Consider the following 16747-nt stretch of genomic DNA (forward strand, 5'->3'; position numbering starts at 1 on the left):
TAATTAAAACACAGCAGTGTCTATTGGTGTGACTGCAGTGCAGACACTCCTGTCACAGATACCTCCACCTCCCCGGAGGGTAGCCTTGAGATAAAGCTGGAAACCACCCAAAATCACTGGCCACACTCCTTCCAGATATCCCCCTAATTCCATGAATTAGAAATGCACTCCCTGCCTCAGCAAGATGGAAGGAGCTTGCCAAAACCATGCCTCATTCGCAGTATCTGGCTGTGGAAATTCACTTATTGTTAAACGAGAACAAACAAGGCAAGACATCCTCCACAAGGGTTTCTATGGAAATCTCACCAGCAGCTCCCCTCCTCTGAAGATGCCACGCAGGAAAGCTCTGTTCCTATTGATTTTGCAGTGCTATTAAGGACTGAGAATGTCTGTGGCTACAGATCATACTGCAACTGCTTTCACGCCAGAAAATTGTCATAATCCTACCACAAGCAAAGCACTTTGAAGTGCATCAAAACACTGGATATACAGTTAAAAAAAAAAAAAAAAAGATACTAAGGTGAATTGATGGCAATTTGCAGACTACAAGACACACCCCATGACTGAATCACAGAGATGCTGAACTATACTGAGTTTTGTAATACAATAAAGTCCATTTCTACCTCATAGGAAAGAAAGGTTCAACTCCACAGGTAGTGAACAACACTGGGACTTAAGAGAGTCAACCTTCATTCCCAGAGGAGTCCTGTAATGTGGAAAATGGTTCCCTATTTTGCAGGGAAGTGTTCATAAGGGTAGATTTATGGGAATAACTCCAAGTTGCCTTAATGCTGGGGTTGATACAGGGCATATGAGCAGGTCTGAGTTCTACAGCACAAACAGAGTTTTAAAAAGTTACTTTACTGGAAATGTGCTAGTGATTCTATACTAACAGTATAGAACTATACTTTTCAAAATCTAAGCTCTGTGAATCCACAACATCAAACAGATTCGCTGATACAACACAATCAGAAGCAAAAATCACCAGAAACTTTCCCAGAGACAGCACTTCTCACATGGTGTACACTGAATATCTCCAAAACACTCAAGGGTAGTGAAGGGGGGTGAGGATAAGCTGATAGCACTGAATTTTAACTTCCCAAACTGAGGCCACATGGAGCACACCAGAACAAAGGCAGAGAAAGTCACCTGATACTACTGAAAAGGAAGCTGCTGGTCTTCTAGAGGTGTTGTCTTCCTACTTGCTAATTTCTCTGACAAGGTGCATTTGCCTTTTATGGATCCACTGTCAGGTTTAAAGTGTATGAAAACCAAGCTATTAAAGCACTCCTTCATAAAATCCTTGTTAATCCACCCTGCTGTGCATGGCGTGGGATAGCTGCATTGTGAGAAAGATGATTAACTCATTACTGTAGTGTTCTAGGAGACTTCAACTGAGGAAATGGGGAAAAAATCTTCCTGCAAAATCCCTACATTTTTCTGATATTAAGCAGGGAAATAATTTTAAGACTTTCTTTGCTCGTTATTGTAATGCACATCAGTAAAACAAGAGAATTGGCAATACGTCATTATTAAAGTTCCAGTGTAATGGCATCCTAATACTGTGACTATTTTTATGGTTTCTCTGATTGAAAACCTAACTTTTCTAAACACAATTGAGTAATTAAATCTGGCAATGACCACCATAGAATCAGCTCTCATTTTTCCACCTAGAAATCCCTGTGGAAGATAAAAATGAACCTGTCAATGAGAGATGCAAAACATTTCTGCCACGACCATAGGGTAAAATCTCCCATCCTCACCTCTTTCTTCTTCTCCTGCAACCCTGGTTATCCTTTCATTGGAATTTTTGTGCACACCATAGCATTTATTTAAGTTTTAAAATACAGTTAAAATACGCTCATTTACATCAGAGAGACCAGAGAAGCCACTAATGAGCAACAAAATACAGAAAGCTGAGAATGAAAGAACTGTTTCCTTTCACAGACTAAGGATTTGAAGATTTTAAACTGCCACTGAATATACAAAAAAACTCCAACAATGCTATCAATTCAGTAACAGCTTCTTATATTCACACAAAACAGCAAGAATGCACAGTGTGGATCACAAGTCTACATTTATTTCTTCTTCAATGTTGCTTAATACCATGACATCACTAATTTTCCGCTTGTCAGAAACTGTGCTTTATCTTTTTATAGTTTCTTTCATATCTCTTCCTGTAGAATACTTGGTACTGGGGAGAGACTGAGTTTATGTATTTTGTCATTTTCAGGTAAATTAATTCAGGTTTTTAATTTCTTTTTCATACAGTATTTTTTCCCCTTCTAGGAAAAAAAACACCCACCTAATTCAGCTAAGATCTTAACCAAAAGAGAATCAATATTTTCTATTTCAGAGTACTTTGTCCAAATGAGACCAAGCCACTTGCTGGTCTCAATGGCACCACTGTCTAACTCTTTCTACAGATGCAAGTCTTGTTCTGAAATGCACAAAGATAATGGGCAGTGTTAACAGAAATACAGTGGGCAGGAAGAAGGAATTCTATCCCAAGGAGGAATCCACTCCTCCCTACACACCCACTGGGATTTTCATGTCCACAGCTTATTGCAGTAAACATTCCTTCCCCAAAATAATGGCAGAACAAAATTAATGAGCACAGGGTTGGAAATGCAGCATCTTCCCCACCATTACATATTCAAATGAGTGGTTAAAATGATGACAGTTTGATGCCACCCAGTTATGGAAACATCCAAGGTAATTACACACATTTTGTAACTATTGACCATTTTTTTTAGTCAGTGTTGTGAAGAATAAATTCCTGTCACCTAAATGGTGACCTTCACCTAAAAATGTATGTCAAAAAATGTTGCTGCCAAATTATGATTGATGTCATCACCACAAATGCCAGCACCATCAGCACTGGTATTCTCAGGAATGATATAATGCCTGTCCCATTCCTGCTTTTGTTATGTTAGGATATTTTTAGGGATCTGTCCTAACTACTTGGCTATTTCTTTTGCTGGTTGAGGCAAACAACACTCATAAGACTTCAGCAGCAAAACAGTAGAACACAATATGAGGAAGGAGGCAAATGGAAATTGGTACTTCTGCTTATTTGCAATTATTGTATAAAGCATCCATTACACTTTATACAGGGTTCTGGTAGTTTTGTTCCTGCTGTAAATTTTTGTCACAATGACAGTCAGCTTGCTAGCAGTACATTGGGAACTCAGAGCTCTATGAAACATTCTTATTTATTTCTGCATCCCCAAAAATTGTCTTTAGGGATCTCTGGTATTAAATGACAATGTTATCACTGATTATCAGCTTTCTGATTGGAGAAGGAAGGAAGGAAGGAAGGAAGGAAGGAAGGAAGGAAGGAAGGAAGGAAGGAAGGAAGGAAGGAAGGAAGGAAGGAAGGAAGGAAGGAAGGAGGAAGGAAGGAAGGAAGGAAGGAAGGAAGGAAGGAAGGAAGGAAGGAAGGAAGGAAGGAAGGAAAGGAAGGAAGGAAGGAAGGAAGGAAGGAAGGAAGGACGGAAGGAAGGAAGGAAGGAAGGAAGGAAGGAAGGAAGGAAGGAAGGAAGGAAGGAAGGAAGGAAGGAAGGAAGGAAGGAAGGAAGGAAGGAAGGAAGGAACTCAGCACAGGGCAAATGCAGAGAGATAAACAGAGAATACATTTTATGAACCAAATATTATATTACTATAGGTCAAATCCCAGGTAAATACAGAAGTAACAGTTGAAAAAAGAAATCTATTGGAAACTACTCCAGATTTACCCAGGTCGGACTGATTCTATCTTACACCAACCACTGTGTGTTTGACAGTTTATCTGACACCACCACCCACCAGCAGCTTGGCGTGCTGTCAAAACAAACAGGGCAGTGCACAACAGAAGTTATGCTGCCAGGATGGCAAGCAAGGAAAATCTGCATTTCCTCATTATTCAGTCTTTCACTCCAAACCCAAAGCCAAGGCGTAGGTAGCTGAAGGGTAGGGCTGTCGATCACACACTGTGGAGCTGGAGATGCCTACAGAGTGTGCTTCTCCACAGAGAGGGGAAAAAAAATCGTAATAATTTATCATATGTTTTATTTCCATATAAAGACTAATCCTTACTATTTTTACATCCCAGCTTTTCCTACGATTTGTGGCCCTTGGACTCCTCCATAAGTGCAACAGAAAACAGTGCTGTTTCCTGCACATGGCTGGCAAATCTCAGCTTTGATTTTGTAGAACCACGCCATCTCCTTGTTTCTAGATAAAAAACATATTTTTATGGGGAAATAAGAACTACCCATGTCAGCGAATTATAATCTTAAGCAAAAGTTTCAATTATGTCTGGTTTTCCCTTGTGTTTTGTATTTGTAACACAATGTGCTGAAATTTCTTCCAAAAGCTATTTGCAATACAAGATTTTTTGGACTTCCCTGCTTCTGGACAAACTTCTCCATATCTGCTGCCTCTCTGGTTTGCATTATGTAGACAAACATTATTAATTCTCTGTGCCATCTTCAGATAAACTTGGCTTCCATGCAAGATGAGGCTGGCAGGCACATGATTATACACCCATGAAAAAAAGCTAAGGTATTTTGTTACACTTTCCCTTTTTTTTTTTTTTTTTTAATTTCCAAATTTGGAACTATTTATGCTTGAATTTTCAGGGTGTGTTTTTCAGGGTGTGGTTTTTTGTGATTCTTTTCTGCTGGAAAACCTTGGTCAAAATAGACTGTTTCTAAATGTCTAGGGGAAAAATATTCTTTGATTTTGAAAACTCATGCTTTTTTTTTTTTTAATCCCTATTTTGGGAGTTCTAGCAACAACTTGAAATTTGGCAGGGAGGTTGACCTTTGAGTCAACATAGCACATTTTGTTACCCATGTGAAAATACGCCCCAAGAAGGTCAGTTAGAAAGTTTTGAGAAATTGCAGGTCACGGCAGTTCTTTTCCAGATCTGACAAGCTGAAATATCTGAGGTTTCTGTCAAAACTCTCTGAGCACTTGATGCTGTCCAGCTGTTAATGAGCAGTGCTTGAGGAGTGACCCAGCATCCAGAACCTCCTCACAGCATTTTGTGCCATCAGCTTGCTGGGTTTAAACAAATGAGGGAATTACATAGCCTAAACCAAAATACACAAGTAAAATCAATCAAGTCAAAATCAATCCAAAACAACATTCTTTGGTTCAGCAGAAAACCCTATAAGTAGGAAATGGGAGCAATATTCAAGCCATATAAATAAAAACTCCCTGTGGGCATGGGGACAGTCTTTAGCTTCAGGCATCAGTTTAATATGCTGTGGGGTATAAAATGCTATAACTAACATTAACTGTATTACAGGGGATGTTATTTATTAAGAGTGACACAAACATGTGCCTGGGGCTTTTACTGGCCACAATCCACAATTCCAACATGCAAGCCCAGGTGAAAAGAGGAATCTATCCCAACTTCTGCAGCTTCCTCTGTAAGGATCCAAAGCCACTTGCTGATGCAGCCTGGATGGTTTAAACACAATTCCATGGGGCACAGCAGGAAAATCTCAGAGGCAGAAGCCACCCAAGCAGAGCTCTTCTTCCAAAAGCTTCTCCTCTGAGAAGCACCTTTTGCAGAAGCAAAGCTCCTCCATCCCTAGACTGCAGTTCCCTACAGGCAGAGTGGATTCTGTGTCCCTGGAATGACCACAAGCAGATGTGTGCATGCAGAGACCATGAGCATGAATGGTTAGAATGTGTTAGGCATTGCTCAGAAATTGCCTTTCAGGACCATGCTTTGCTTTTAAGAATAGATCACTCCAGAGCTGCTTGGCAGGATTTGAGCTTCATTTCACAAACACTGGACAAATAATTTTAAAAGCCTCAACATCACTGCTGGGAAGTTCACACTTAATAGAAAAAACACCTTGCTTATTATCTCCAACACATTCCCTGTATTTCTAGTAAAGAACCAGTTAATCTCAAAGTTTCCTATCATTTCTTGCAAGCACCAGGCAGAAGGAGAGGAGACAGCAATCTCACCAGATGAATCTACTGCCAATTGAATTTCAGAGATACAAACAACAAATCAAGATTGGAGTCAGAATGATGTTGAGGGGAAATCCTGTCCATACTGCAGCATGATTTACTATGTATTCCACCAGAAGCAGAACTCTAGATACAGATTACTTTTTTTTATAAAACCAGAAAGCAGCACTGTCTAACCTCTTGCAGAACTGAGGTGTAGGCATGCTGGTACAGGAATGGTAGTGACAGAGAAGCTATGAGAAAAGCAAACCAGACCAGAGGCTGATCAGAGTTTAATCCCCAGCTATGAATGGCAGTGTAGAGTAAAGATGGATTAATTGTCAAATAAGGCATTTATTGTCTATTTTTCAAAAGCTGCTTTCTTAAAATGATGCCTGTTCTGATTCATAACAGGCAAATACCAATTTCTATGCCACTGACATAGGGTTTCCATTGGCATGAAAAATTTTCCTGTAGCCCAGGAGTGCTGTGACATGTTTATTTGTCTTCTTCATGCCACTGAAAAATTTTCAGGGGCTGTGAGCACCATGACATTTTCTGCTTGGCTCCATTTCAATCCCCACACCAGCTTTTGGTCCAAGGCATAGATGCTACCAAGTAACTTAGTGATTTTTGACTAGTGAGGCAAGATACCACTCAGAAACACTCAAAGCCTTTTCTGAAACACTGCAACAGGCTGGGAACCTGGAGGAGCAAGGCACCCTGAAGGGAACAAAAGCTTCTCAAAGCTCTAAAAGCCATATGAACAGGATGTTGCCATCAGCTGCACACAGAATGGGTGGCAATTCCCTAAGGACACTGTGTACAGGAACCCTAAGGATGAAGACCAAATGTCTCACGCTAGTAGGAAAATTACCAGGCATCTGGTAAAACTAAAATGCAAGGAAATCTAGGTCCAGACTCTTTCTGTTTGGTGATACTACAGATAATTTGCATAATTACATATTCACCAATAACTACTTAAACAATTACTGTTCTTTTATTAAATGAAATAATATAATTAGGCAAACCATTTGTGGTTTCACACATTAATTCACTGCAGGTTAACCAAAGGAAAGTCTCTGACTCCTTCACAAGACTAATGAAGCCTAACTTTACCCACACCAATTGTGTCTGTAAAATCACTGAAGTCACAAAGTCACAAAACTCACCTTTTCTGAATCGTTAGTGAAGTAAGGACTGCCTGACAACTGAGACCTGGGCAAAGCCACCAACACAGCACTGACCTGATGGACATCCTAAACATTAATATTCTCCAATGCAGCAACATTCGAATCTTAGGTAACATAAAAATAATTAATTAACAGGGTGTTTTTAAGCGTGAGGATGAGGGGCCATGATGCAATTCCTGGTATCAAAGTAGATCTGAAGAGTATTTTGGGAAGTGCTGCCTAGTAAAGCGTGAGGAGTCCAAGGCACTGGGGGAACTGTGCTGATTCTAGTCCAGCCCTTCTCAGCGCACCAAAACCTAACCTACAGATATTTCCAGATGTTTATCCTGCAGCATTTTGCCAAACAAAACAACTGCATGAGGAACCTAAAAAACCACGTCAGAAACATCTTTCCCGTGACGCCCCAACCCCGTATCCCTCCTTGTCCCGCACCTGCGAACACCGCCAAGTCACTTTCGCTCCCGGTGAGCCCCGAGCACGAACAAACGCACGGAGCAGCAATTTGTCCCTAGCGCAGCGACACGGATCGTCCTCTTTTTCCTTCCCCGAGCGCCCCTGGAGCCCTCCGGGACTGACACCGTGCTCGTCCCTCGTCACCCCCGGGGCTCACACCGATCTCGTCCCTCGCCATCCCCGGGGCTCACACCGTGCTCGTCCCTCGCCACCCCGGGGCTCACACCGAGCTCGTCCCTCGCCACCCCGGGGCTCACACCGAGCTCGTCCCTCGCCACCCCGGGGCTCACACCGAGCTCGCCCCTCGCCACCCCCGCGCCACCGCCCGGCCCCGCTGTGGCAGGACGCGCTCCGGACGGGATGCCCCGATGGAGGCCGGAGAGAGCCGCGCCGTTCTGCCCCTAACCCACCTGAGATGCCGGCCCCGATCACCACCACATCGTATCGCTCGGCCATGGCTCTGTCCCCGCTGTCCCCGCTGTCCCCGTCCCGGCTCCGACCACAGCCGCCGCTCCGTCCCGTCCCGCCCGCCCCGGCCCGGCTCTAGCCCCGCCCCTAGGCGTGTCCCGAGGAATTCCCACCAATGGGAGCTCTCAGGGGCGGGGTCTAGCCGATCCGACGGGGCGGGGGATGCTCGGGAGCACCGGGAATGTCGCACCCCGGATCGGTACCGGCTGGTGCTGCACCACGCCGGGAGGGATGGATGGATGGATGGATGGATGGATGGATGGATGGATGGATGGATGGATGGATGGATGGATGGATGGATGGATGGATGGATGGATGGATGGAGGCAAGCAGGCTGAAGCACTCATGACCCACCCAGCACTCCCTTAGCCCCGTGCTAGAGACTCGGAGATCCGCGGAGCCTGAGGCTACAGCCGCCTCCAAGCCTCACCTCCTACTAGAACCAAGTCGTGTCCGATCCACGAGCCAGGGAACTAAGGGTTAACCTTTCCACTGACGTATCTTCCCAAAGACAAGGCCCGAAATAATGATTGCCGAAATTCTGTTTGTACTTAGCTGCTGTTACTGGTCTGGAACACATGATGGTTGTGATATTTCTTGCCATGCGTTTTATAGCTCGTAGAGTTTTTATTGCTGAAGTGTAAATGTCATCTCTGTGAAGTGAGTGGAAAAAATAGGGAGCCTGTGCATCCCCCTCCAAGTAAGCACAGGAGACCTTTACAATTCTCATAATTACAGGAAATCCTAAAGTTGTTTCATGTTAAATATTGGTATAAGATCTGAAAGTTGCCCAATTCTGCAATCATATTCCATGCCTGGGTATGACCAATGAATCCAATGGGACTGCAATAGCTTTTAGCTGGTGTTCTTGGTAACGAGTCAGTTTTATCTTCTATAGGAAAAATATAGGACCTTTGGTTTGTGTTAGTTGTGCCAAATGAGTGAGATGTAGACCTGCCGGACTGAGTCCAGAGGAGAGATATAAAACAGTCTGGAGCACCTTTCCTATGAGAAACCTCTGAAAGAGCTCTGGTTGTACAGCCTGGAGAAGTGAAATGTCTGGAGAGACCTTATTGAGGCCTTTTAGTAGTTAGAGGGGGGCTATAGGAAACATGAGGACAGACTTTTTAGCAGGGCCTGTTACAATAGGACAAGGAGTAATTTGTTTAAACTTAAAGAGAGCTGATTCAGGTTTGATATAAAGAAGAATTTTTACAATGAGGGTGTGAAACACTCTAACAGGTTGTGCAGAGAGGTAAGGGATGACACATCCCTGGAAACACTCAAGTTCAGGTTGCTCTGAGCAACAACGTCCAGCTGAAAATGCCCCTGCTCACTGCAGGATGAGCTTTACAGATCCCTTCCAACCCAAGCCATTCAGTGGTTCTATGACAGCAGTGAGTCAATGCAGAAACATCTATAAATCACTAAGCAACGGTGCGAGACGCAGAATAATGGATCTTCTTCACAAGTAAGAGCAGGTACTTTACAAAGTATATGTGCACAGCTGAGTAAGTGTGTTGCAATAGCTGCAGACACAGAAATATCACTGTAGCAAGCGAGAACTCCATCACTGCTGCTCAGGGAGATCATCTGCTGACACAGAAGCTCATTATCACTGGGATTGCTGCTGCACCATGACAGGGTAAAGGGAGCAAATCGGGAACAGACCGAGATTTTGAGAGTGGTGTGGATTCTGAAACAGAAAACCCAATGTACCAACACCCCTTTGTGCTTAATGGGAGGAGAAAAGTCTTTGTTTCTCGAGGGAATTAAGCACATCCACCCCCACAGCTCTGCTGGCTCCAGAGGGCAGCTCATGGGCAATCTGACGAATAAAAAGCTTCACCAAAGGGCACCTCCCTCATAATTCAGAAGCCAAGTTTTGGAGGAAAGCAACAAAAACATCCTTTGTGATAACAGCAGGAAACTTGTGTGTATCTAGATAACTTGCTGGTAGATAAGTTCACCAACAAATCTCCAGTGCTAAAAGGAGGTGTAACAGTCTTGTTAAAGGGCAATGGAGATTGAAGTGGTTCTGCCTAGACCAGCTAATGATGAGACGTGGTTTCTAAGTGTGAATTGTACACTCTGTGGTTGGTTCAGCCCTTGTAGTAGAGACTGAAAAAATTCCTGCTGGGTTAGCAAGGGTTATCTTGGGCTTTGGCAGATTCCAGAAGTAGCAATGCCTGTCAGAGCCAGGTAACTGCTTAGTCCTTGGCATCTGTAGGATACAAGTAAGAGACCTCAGAATAATTCTATCTCAACTCAGACCTGCAGACATCTGGGATTTGGGATAAGAAACCTTGAGCCTTGCTTGAGAACAGGATAAAACCAACAGACTTGCTGAAAATGCAAGAAATAGGGAAGGAGGAAGGTGATGTGTCATATTGACAGTGATCCTCCTCTTCTAAATGTGATGACCACATTTCTAAAAATAAATTTGAAACTTGTCAGAAATCAACAGCAAATAAAGGGATGCCAAAACCTACACTAAAGGAAATTCCAAGCAGATCTAATTTTATTTGGAAATAAACTACCACTCAGAACAGAGTTCAATAATATGGAAATGCTCACCAATGGGCTCTATTTGTTTCGCAGTATAAAAAACAAAGGAACAACACTTAAGGGTGAATATTGGAAACTTCTGTTGCTGAAACCTTTTCTTAGCAATCTCTCTAGCTGATTTATGTCTGCTTCAGTGAATGATCTGTAGCAATAATTTGCTGAGCTTGTAGAATGTGCGTGATCATAAATGTGAAGGTATAGAAAGTCATGGAACAGCTTCAAATTTGCCAGAAAAAAGCACTGAAAGTTGCTGAGAAACACAAAGAGCAAATCTTTCACTTGAGATCATATCTGTGTCAGCAGCAACAAAAATTGGTGGGTAGCCCCAAGAATGAGCAAAAATGGATCAATTTGTTGATCAAAGAGCATGAAGAAGAGTATCCAAAGGTAAGTGGCATCACCAAGTCCTTTATTGTCCTGCAACTGTTTTGCTTTCAGTTTTGCCAACTACTGATATGGGGAAGCCAAACTTCCCAGGTCATGCCATCTGGAGTCACAGTTAAGTGTTATTTTATGTTTGCTCAATACCTCAAATGCAGAGTAAAATCAGTCATAATCAAAGTAAAAGGCACAGATATTTTGCATTCCTTCCTGATTTCACTGTTACTCATTTTGCTGATGCATCCAAATATTAGAACATAAACAGAGAGAAAATTCCTATAAATTGTTTTCCTAAAAATAAAATAAAAAAAATCTGTTGCACATATATGTATATAGTACAGGTTTTTAGTTATTTATTTGTTTTATGAGTGTACTTTGAGAGATAAATAGAACCTAAGTGCTGTAAGAGAAGAGTGCATTATCCCTAGAAGACTGATTGTTATTATTAAAGTCATAATTGCCACCACTTAACCACCTCTAAAGTCATGTAATTCTCGTATCTTAATGATACCAACAGCACTTCTCTAAAATACCATAGAACCTGTCATCCTAAGTGTTGCTGTCAGCTGAAATTTTTGCCATTAACTCGTCATCTGCTCTGATTAGAACTCTACTCTGCGTGCACAGAGAGGAGCTTTCCAGGGAGCACCAGGGCCCTTTGCAAAGCCTAAATCACAAAAATCTGCATTCGCACACATTTTAATTCTGGTAATTACAGGGTTAGTACTCTGGGTTGCATCAAGCCTGGAATAAGAAAAACTGTGGAAAAAACCTCTGCATCACATCAGACTCAGTGGTTGTGTTGGGAGCCCAGTTGTGGGGCAGCAGTGCACAATGGTATGGAGCAACTTGAAACTTCAGCTGTGGGTGATACTGTATTTCCTAAGAAGAGATTTCTATTTTAGAACAGTATTTTAGACTATCTTAGGCTGAATTTAGGGTCAACAGTTAATTGATATTCCTAATGAGGTTTATAGATGGTGATTTTCTTCCCCTTCGCCTTCTCCTCTCCCCACCCAAGGACTTTGTCAATAATGGGAATCATAAAATACCTTGTAGCACAGAGAAATAAACAATGTTGCAGACTATAAATAGGGAGGAAAAATGTTCTATAAAATGTTTCAGGCTTTAGAGGGTTTTCCTCTGAAACAAATTCTAAACCAGCAACTGCAGGTCAAACTGTCTTCAAGGGTTTTATGCTAGAAGATGGAGAGAAAACATGGATTCCCAAACAGTGAGGAAGTGGCAGCCCAGCCTGCTGCCCAAAGCAGATCCAGGGCTTTGAATGCACCAAAGGATGGAAAATCCATAAGATCTGTGGGCTTCAGGGTCTGCCCACCCTCAGAGTGAACCCTTTTTTCCTCATATTGAGTTGGGATTTCCTGTGTCTCTAGGTTGTTCTTCTTGCCCCTGATCCACTACAGGGTTCTCAGGGTACTTTTGTGTTTTGGAACTTCTGACAGAGGTTTGTCAAAAAGAATTAAAACCATTACATTGCACAGGAGGTCTTGAAAGTAAAACATCATTATCCCACACCCTCAGTGAGTCCCTTAGGGAATATTCCTACAGTCTCTCAGCCTCTCTCTGGTCCCCCAAATGCAGTTATCTAGGCCCACTGGAATGGTCCCAGATGGGGATTCAAAAAAAAATTGTGCAATGTGTTGCTAAAAATTTGTTAGAATCAATTTCTAAACTGTGGATGGCACAGTAGAGTAGTAATTTGCATTTTTATAGATTAGGATATATATTCTTAGTTTTGCAAGATCACTTTCTTCCTTAGATGTGTATTCAAAACCATCATGGAACAACCAGCAGTCTGATGTTGCAGAACAGTTTTCCCTGCTATGAAAAATGGTTTTGTACACGAAGATGGCTGTGACACATTTATTCATCACTGTTCATTTTTACTGGCATATTTTCAACAGTTCTAGTGATCTCATGCTTCCTGCCCAGCTTTATTTCAGGCACTGTGCTGAACCCTAATCAATGAATAAGCACCTTGAAGGAAATTATCATCACTCATGCTATTAGAATTGGATTATTTCATTTTACCTCATAATCACAACCAGGAATCTTCTGAAACATAAACATAGACAATAAAAATTCACTGCCCACCCTCTCCTTGACCCATGTTTCCCTCTCTCTCAGCTATTGAGCATTCCACAAACTTTCTGGTGTGGTGTCTGTCCTGAGTGCAAGGCAGTGGGACATGGAAGGGGATGAGGGGAGTGAGATGCTCTGAGCCACCCCCCAGCAATGGCAGAGCCTCTGCTCCTCAAGGACTGATTGGTGTTGGACCTTCTTATCCACTCTCCATCCTCTACACATCTCCAATGAACTCAGTTCCTCCACAGCTCTGGATGCAGAGGGCATCATTCTGTGACTGCACTGCATTTGAGTGCCTGGAAACTTTAGGCAGGGATATAAATATTGAAAGGGGGGTCCCATGAAGATGGATCCAGGCTCTTCCTGGTGGTGTCAAGGACAAGAGGCAATGAGGAAAGTGATGCCCACAAAGTTCCACCTGAATGTGAGGAAGGATTTCTTTCCTGTGCAGAGACCAAGCACTGGAACTGATTGTTCAGAGAGGGTGTGGAGTCTCCCTCACTGGGGATTTTCCAGAGCCATCTGGACACAATCCTGTGCCTTGTGCTCTGGGATGACCCTGCTGGAGCAGGGAAGTGGGAGCAGATGATCCACTGATGTCCCTTCCAGCCTGACCCATCCTGTGATTCTGCAGCAGGAAAAGCAGGCAACTGCATGTAAGGAATTTCCTTAAAGCCATGAAGAAATGTCAACTATTATGACTTCAATGTCCTTAGTTAAATCTGCTAGAATATATTTAAAACTTTAACGCAAATTTCAAAGTGCTCCTTTACACCTGGGAACAGAAAAACTAAACACAAGCTTGAGACTTGCTCCCTCAAGAGCAATGCCCTCAGCTACACACAGTGAAATCTTCTGTTCCCCCAGAGAAACCTGTTATGTACTCACTGGATAACGTTTCACTACCTCGAGATGCCAAAAAATATTTTGACTCTACAGAAATGTAGAATAAAATTTTAAGTATCTTGTAGCCACCAAAGTGTTAGGTAAATGTTTTCTTTCTTTGCAAGTATGCCATCTATAATTTCATTTTGCAAAATATTTCCAACTCTTTATTTCGGTATGTAATACAACAGACTTAGGCATGTGTGGTACAAAACTCAGAAAATCATTGGAGAAGGAGACTGAATTATCTCATTCAAATGCTTAAAGTAACTTCTCTTTTTAACACAATTGTGCCATCTGACTTAAACACTTATTGATCTTTTAGCAGCATCAGACACTCCTGTTTGTATGTGTCTGACTTTTTTAATTGTCTCCAAAATTTGAGCATCATACTGATGAGCTCTAGGCAGGCTTCACCAGTGGGTGAAGTAAAGCACAAATCTCCAGGTACCAGAAGCCAGATATGCCCAGACAGACCTGACACAAAGAGGCTGTTTGGTTCTGAGCAAGGAGTTTTCTTCCTGGTGTTAGAAGACACGAACACAATGCTCCAGGGAGAAGCAGGTGAAGTGCAATAAACCCATTTTTTTCCCCTCCAGACTCAGCCTTCTCCCACACACAGCTTCTCTGTAAGAAATCAATGATTTTTAGGTCTCTCTATAATTTCATACCTAGTCAAGTTCCATTTCAGTGGCAACAACAGATTTCAGACCACTTCTTGATAAACATCTTCTGAAGGCAGAATGATGACAAAATTTAATTGTTGCCTTTAAAAATGAACAATATCCCTGTGTGGGAGTGGGATGTTTTTTACAGATGTGAAAGAAGCATAGCTCCAGATACATCTCCTGCTAATAAAATAGAGGTAATTTAAGTTAAAGTTACCGTGTGTGACTAAAAAGATTATGCTGGTAACTTGTTTTTAATCTCTTTAGCTCTATTTTTTGTCATTAATTATGTGCATAAGTTCAAATGCCAGTGTCAAGACAGACATGAAGTCTTTCCCTTTCTCTCTGATTTATCTTCATGACTCATTTGCCTACAGAAGGAGTTTATTGTAATAACTATGGGATAAAATATATTCACTGACTGCAGGAATAAGGATTTTTACAAATACGTGTATATCTGTATTTGCTTTCAAATAAAAGAAGTCCTGAAATATTTTCAACGAGCTTAAATTAAATAAAGCCTTCAGGAACTTCAGTTTAGCTGACACTTTCAGCTCCAATATAAGCTCCAATATGAAGTCAGTAGGGGAGACACTGCAAAGGAGTTCTAGAAGAGCTCCAGGCACTCCTCAGACCTCTGGAGCTCCTTCATCCCATCTTGATGGAGAAAGGCCTTGCTGGGCAGCACACCTGGTGCTTTCAATGCTGCCCAAATAGCTGCCAGAAGATGTCTGCAAGGTTTTTGTCCAAAAGTCATGCAAAGATACAAGAAGATGTATAGGCGATAGCAAGGAGCAGCCATGGCAGAGCTGCCTTAGCTCTGGAAATGGGGAGAAATTTCTGTGTCTTCCCTCCTGGGCTCAGCCCCTCAGCAGGGCACGGGTTTGACATTCAGCCTCCACATTTCAGGTCTCTGACTGTCACTGTGTACCAGACTTACCTTATGGTGGTTCTGAGGGCATATTAAATTGATTTAATTCCATTCCTAGTCTAGTAGCTTAGTCTGTTGCTTTGCCCAGATTCCCTTTCCAGGATTTAGATACCACAGGAATTCAAACACCCTCTGACCTTTGGGGGAGAAGGTAGGTGTTGCACAACCTGTGACCTAGCCAGTGAAAAGGACTTTATGTGAGGACCTGAACTTTGCTCAGGTTGTTTAAAACACCTAAAGCACATTTACACTGTGCAGTGTTGTTGCTGCTATCAAGTTTTCTCTGTGCCCCTTGCCACCACTATCAGGTAATTTTTATGCATCAGGTTTTGAAATGAACTTTTAGTGGCATTAACTAAGTGCTCCTTTAATTACCAGCTCCATAAAAGAGTGGTTTGTATATAGGTCATGGGTTGCTGGTATCATTTGAGGTTAGATCAAAGCTTGTATAAGAGATAACAACAAGCTGAACATGATACTACCTTTGGAGAACAAGAATTACAGATCACAAAGCCTGGCTGCAGCTTGAACAGGATTTTAGAAGCAGAACTGCCATTATAGGAATATGGGGAGATCAGTGGAGATCATTAGTGAGGACATTGAAATAGCAAAGAAGATTTGATCTGGGAGAGAGGAAAAGTCTGGTAGAAACACCAGCAGGAATAAATAATCCACTTATAGCCATCAAACTCAAGCCAATAACAAAAAAATCAAAAATCTTTGTTATAACTAGATCAAAGAAATCTGTCATGTTCTCTCTGTCAGGTGAAAGAGCATTGGGAACCTACAGAGAGCATCCAAAAAGAAATGAAGGTTGTTCTCCACTGCAAATCCTGTACAGGATGCAGTGAACTGAAGTCATGGGCACAACTTCATCTCTCTCCAAGATAATAGATTGCTTCACTTAACACCCAAAACCCTCAGCACTCTTCCTGAGAAGCAAATTCAGTGCAGGGGTTTGGGAGATGAACAACCCTTTCTGCCAGCCCTCCTCTCCCTGTGCAGCCACCCCAGCACTTGGCAGAGCCAGCTCTGAGTCCCACCAGGCAGAAATCTGTCACACAGACACAATTCCCTCTCCCTGTCAGGTAGATGAGCTCAGGGGGGCAGAGGAGCTCATTTCCAAGGTGCCATTTCTT

General features: G+C 42.4%; 1 protein-coding gene across 1 annotated transcript in view; it reads right to left on the reverse strand.

Annotated features, from left to right (window-relative positions):
* The window catches only part of LOC146444139 (amine oxidase [flavin-containing] A-like), a 33967-nt gene extending 25841 nt beyond the window's left edge, over positions 1-8126 (reverse strand). The window contains exon 1 of the mRNA XM_085048734.1: positions 8012-8126. Coding sequence (XP_084904860.1) covers positions 8012-8057 — 46 coding nt within the window. The 5' untranslated portion in view covers positions 8058-8126. The remainder of the gene's footprint in view (positions 1-8011) is intronic.
* Positions 8127-16747: the final 8621 nt, after the last annotated feature.

This window comes from Lichenostomus cassidix, chromosome 1 (assembly GCF_008360975.1).
Source record: "Lichenostomus cassidix isolate B80296 chromosome 1, HeHo_3.0, whole genome shotgun sequence".
Classification (NCBI taxonomy): domain Eukaryota; kingdom Metazoa; phylum Chordata; class Aves; order Passeriformes; family Meliphagidae; genus Lichenostomus; species Lichenostomus cassidix.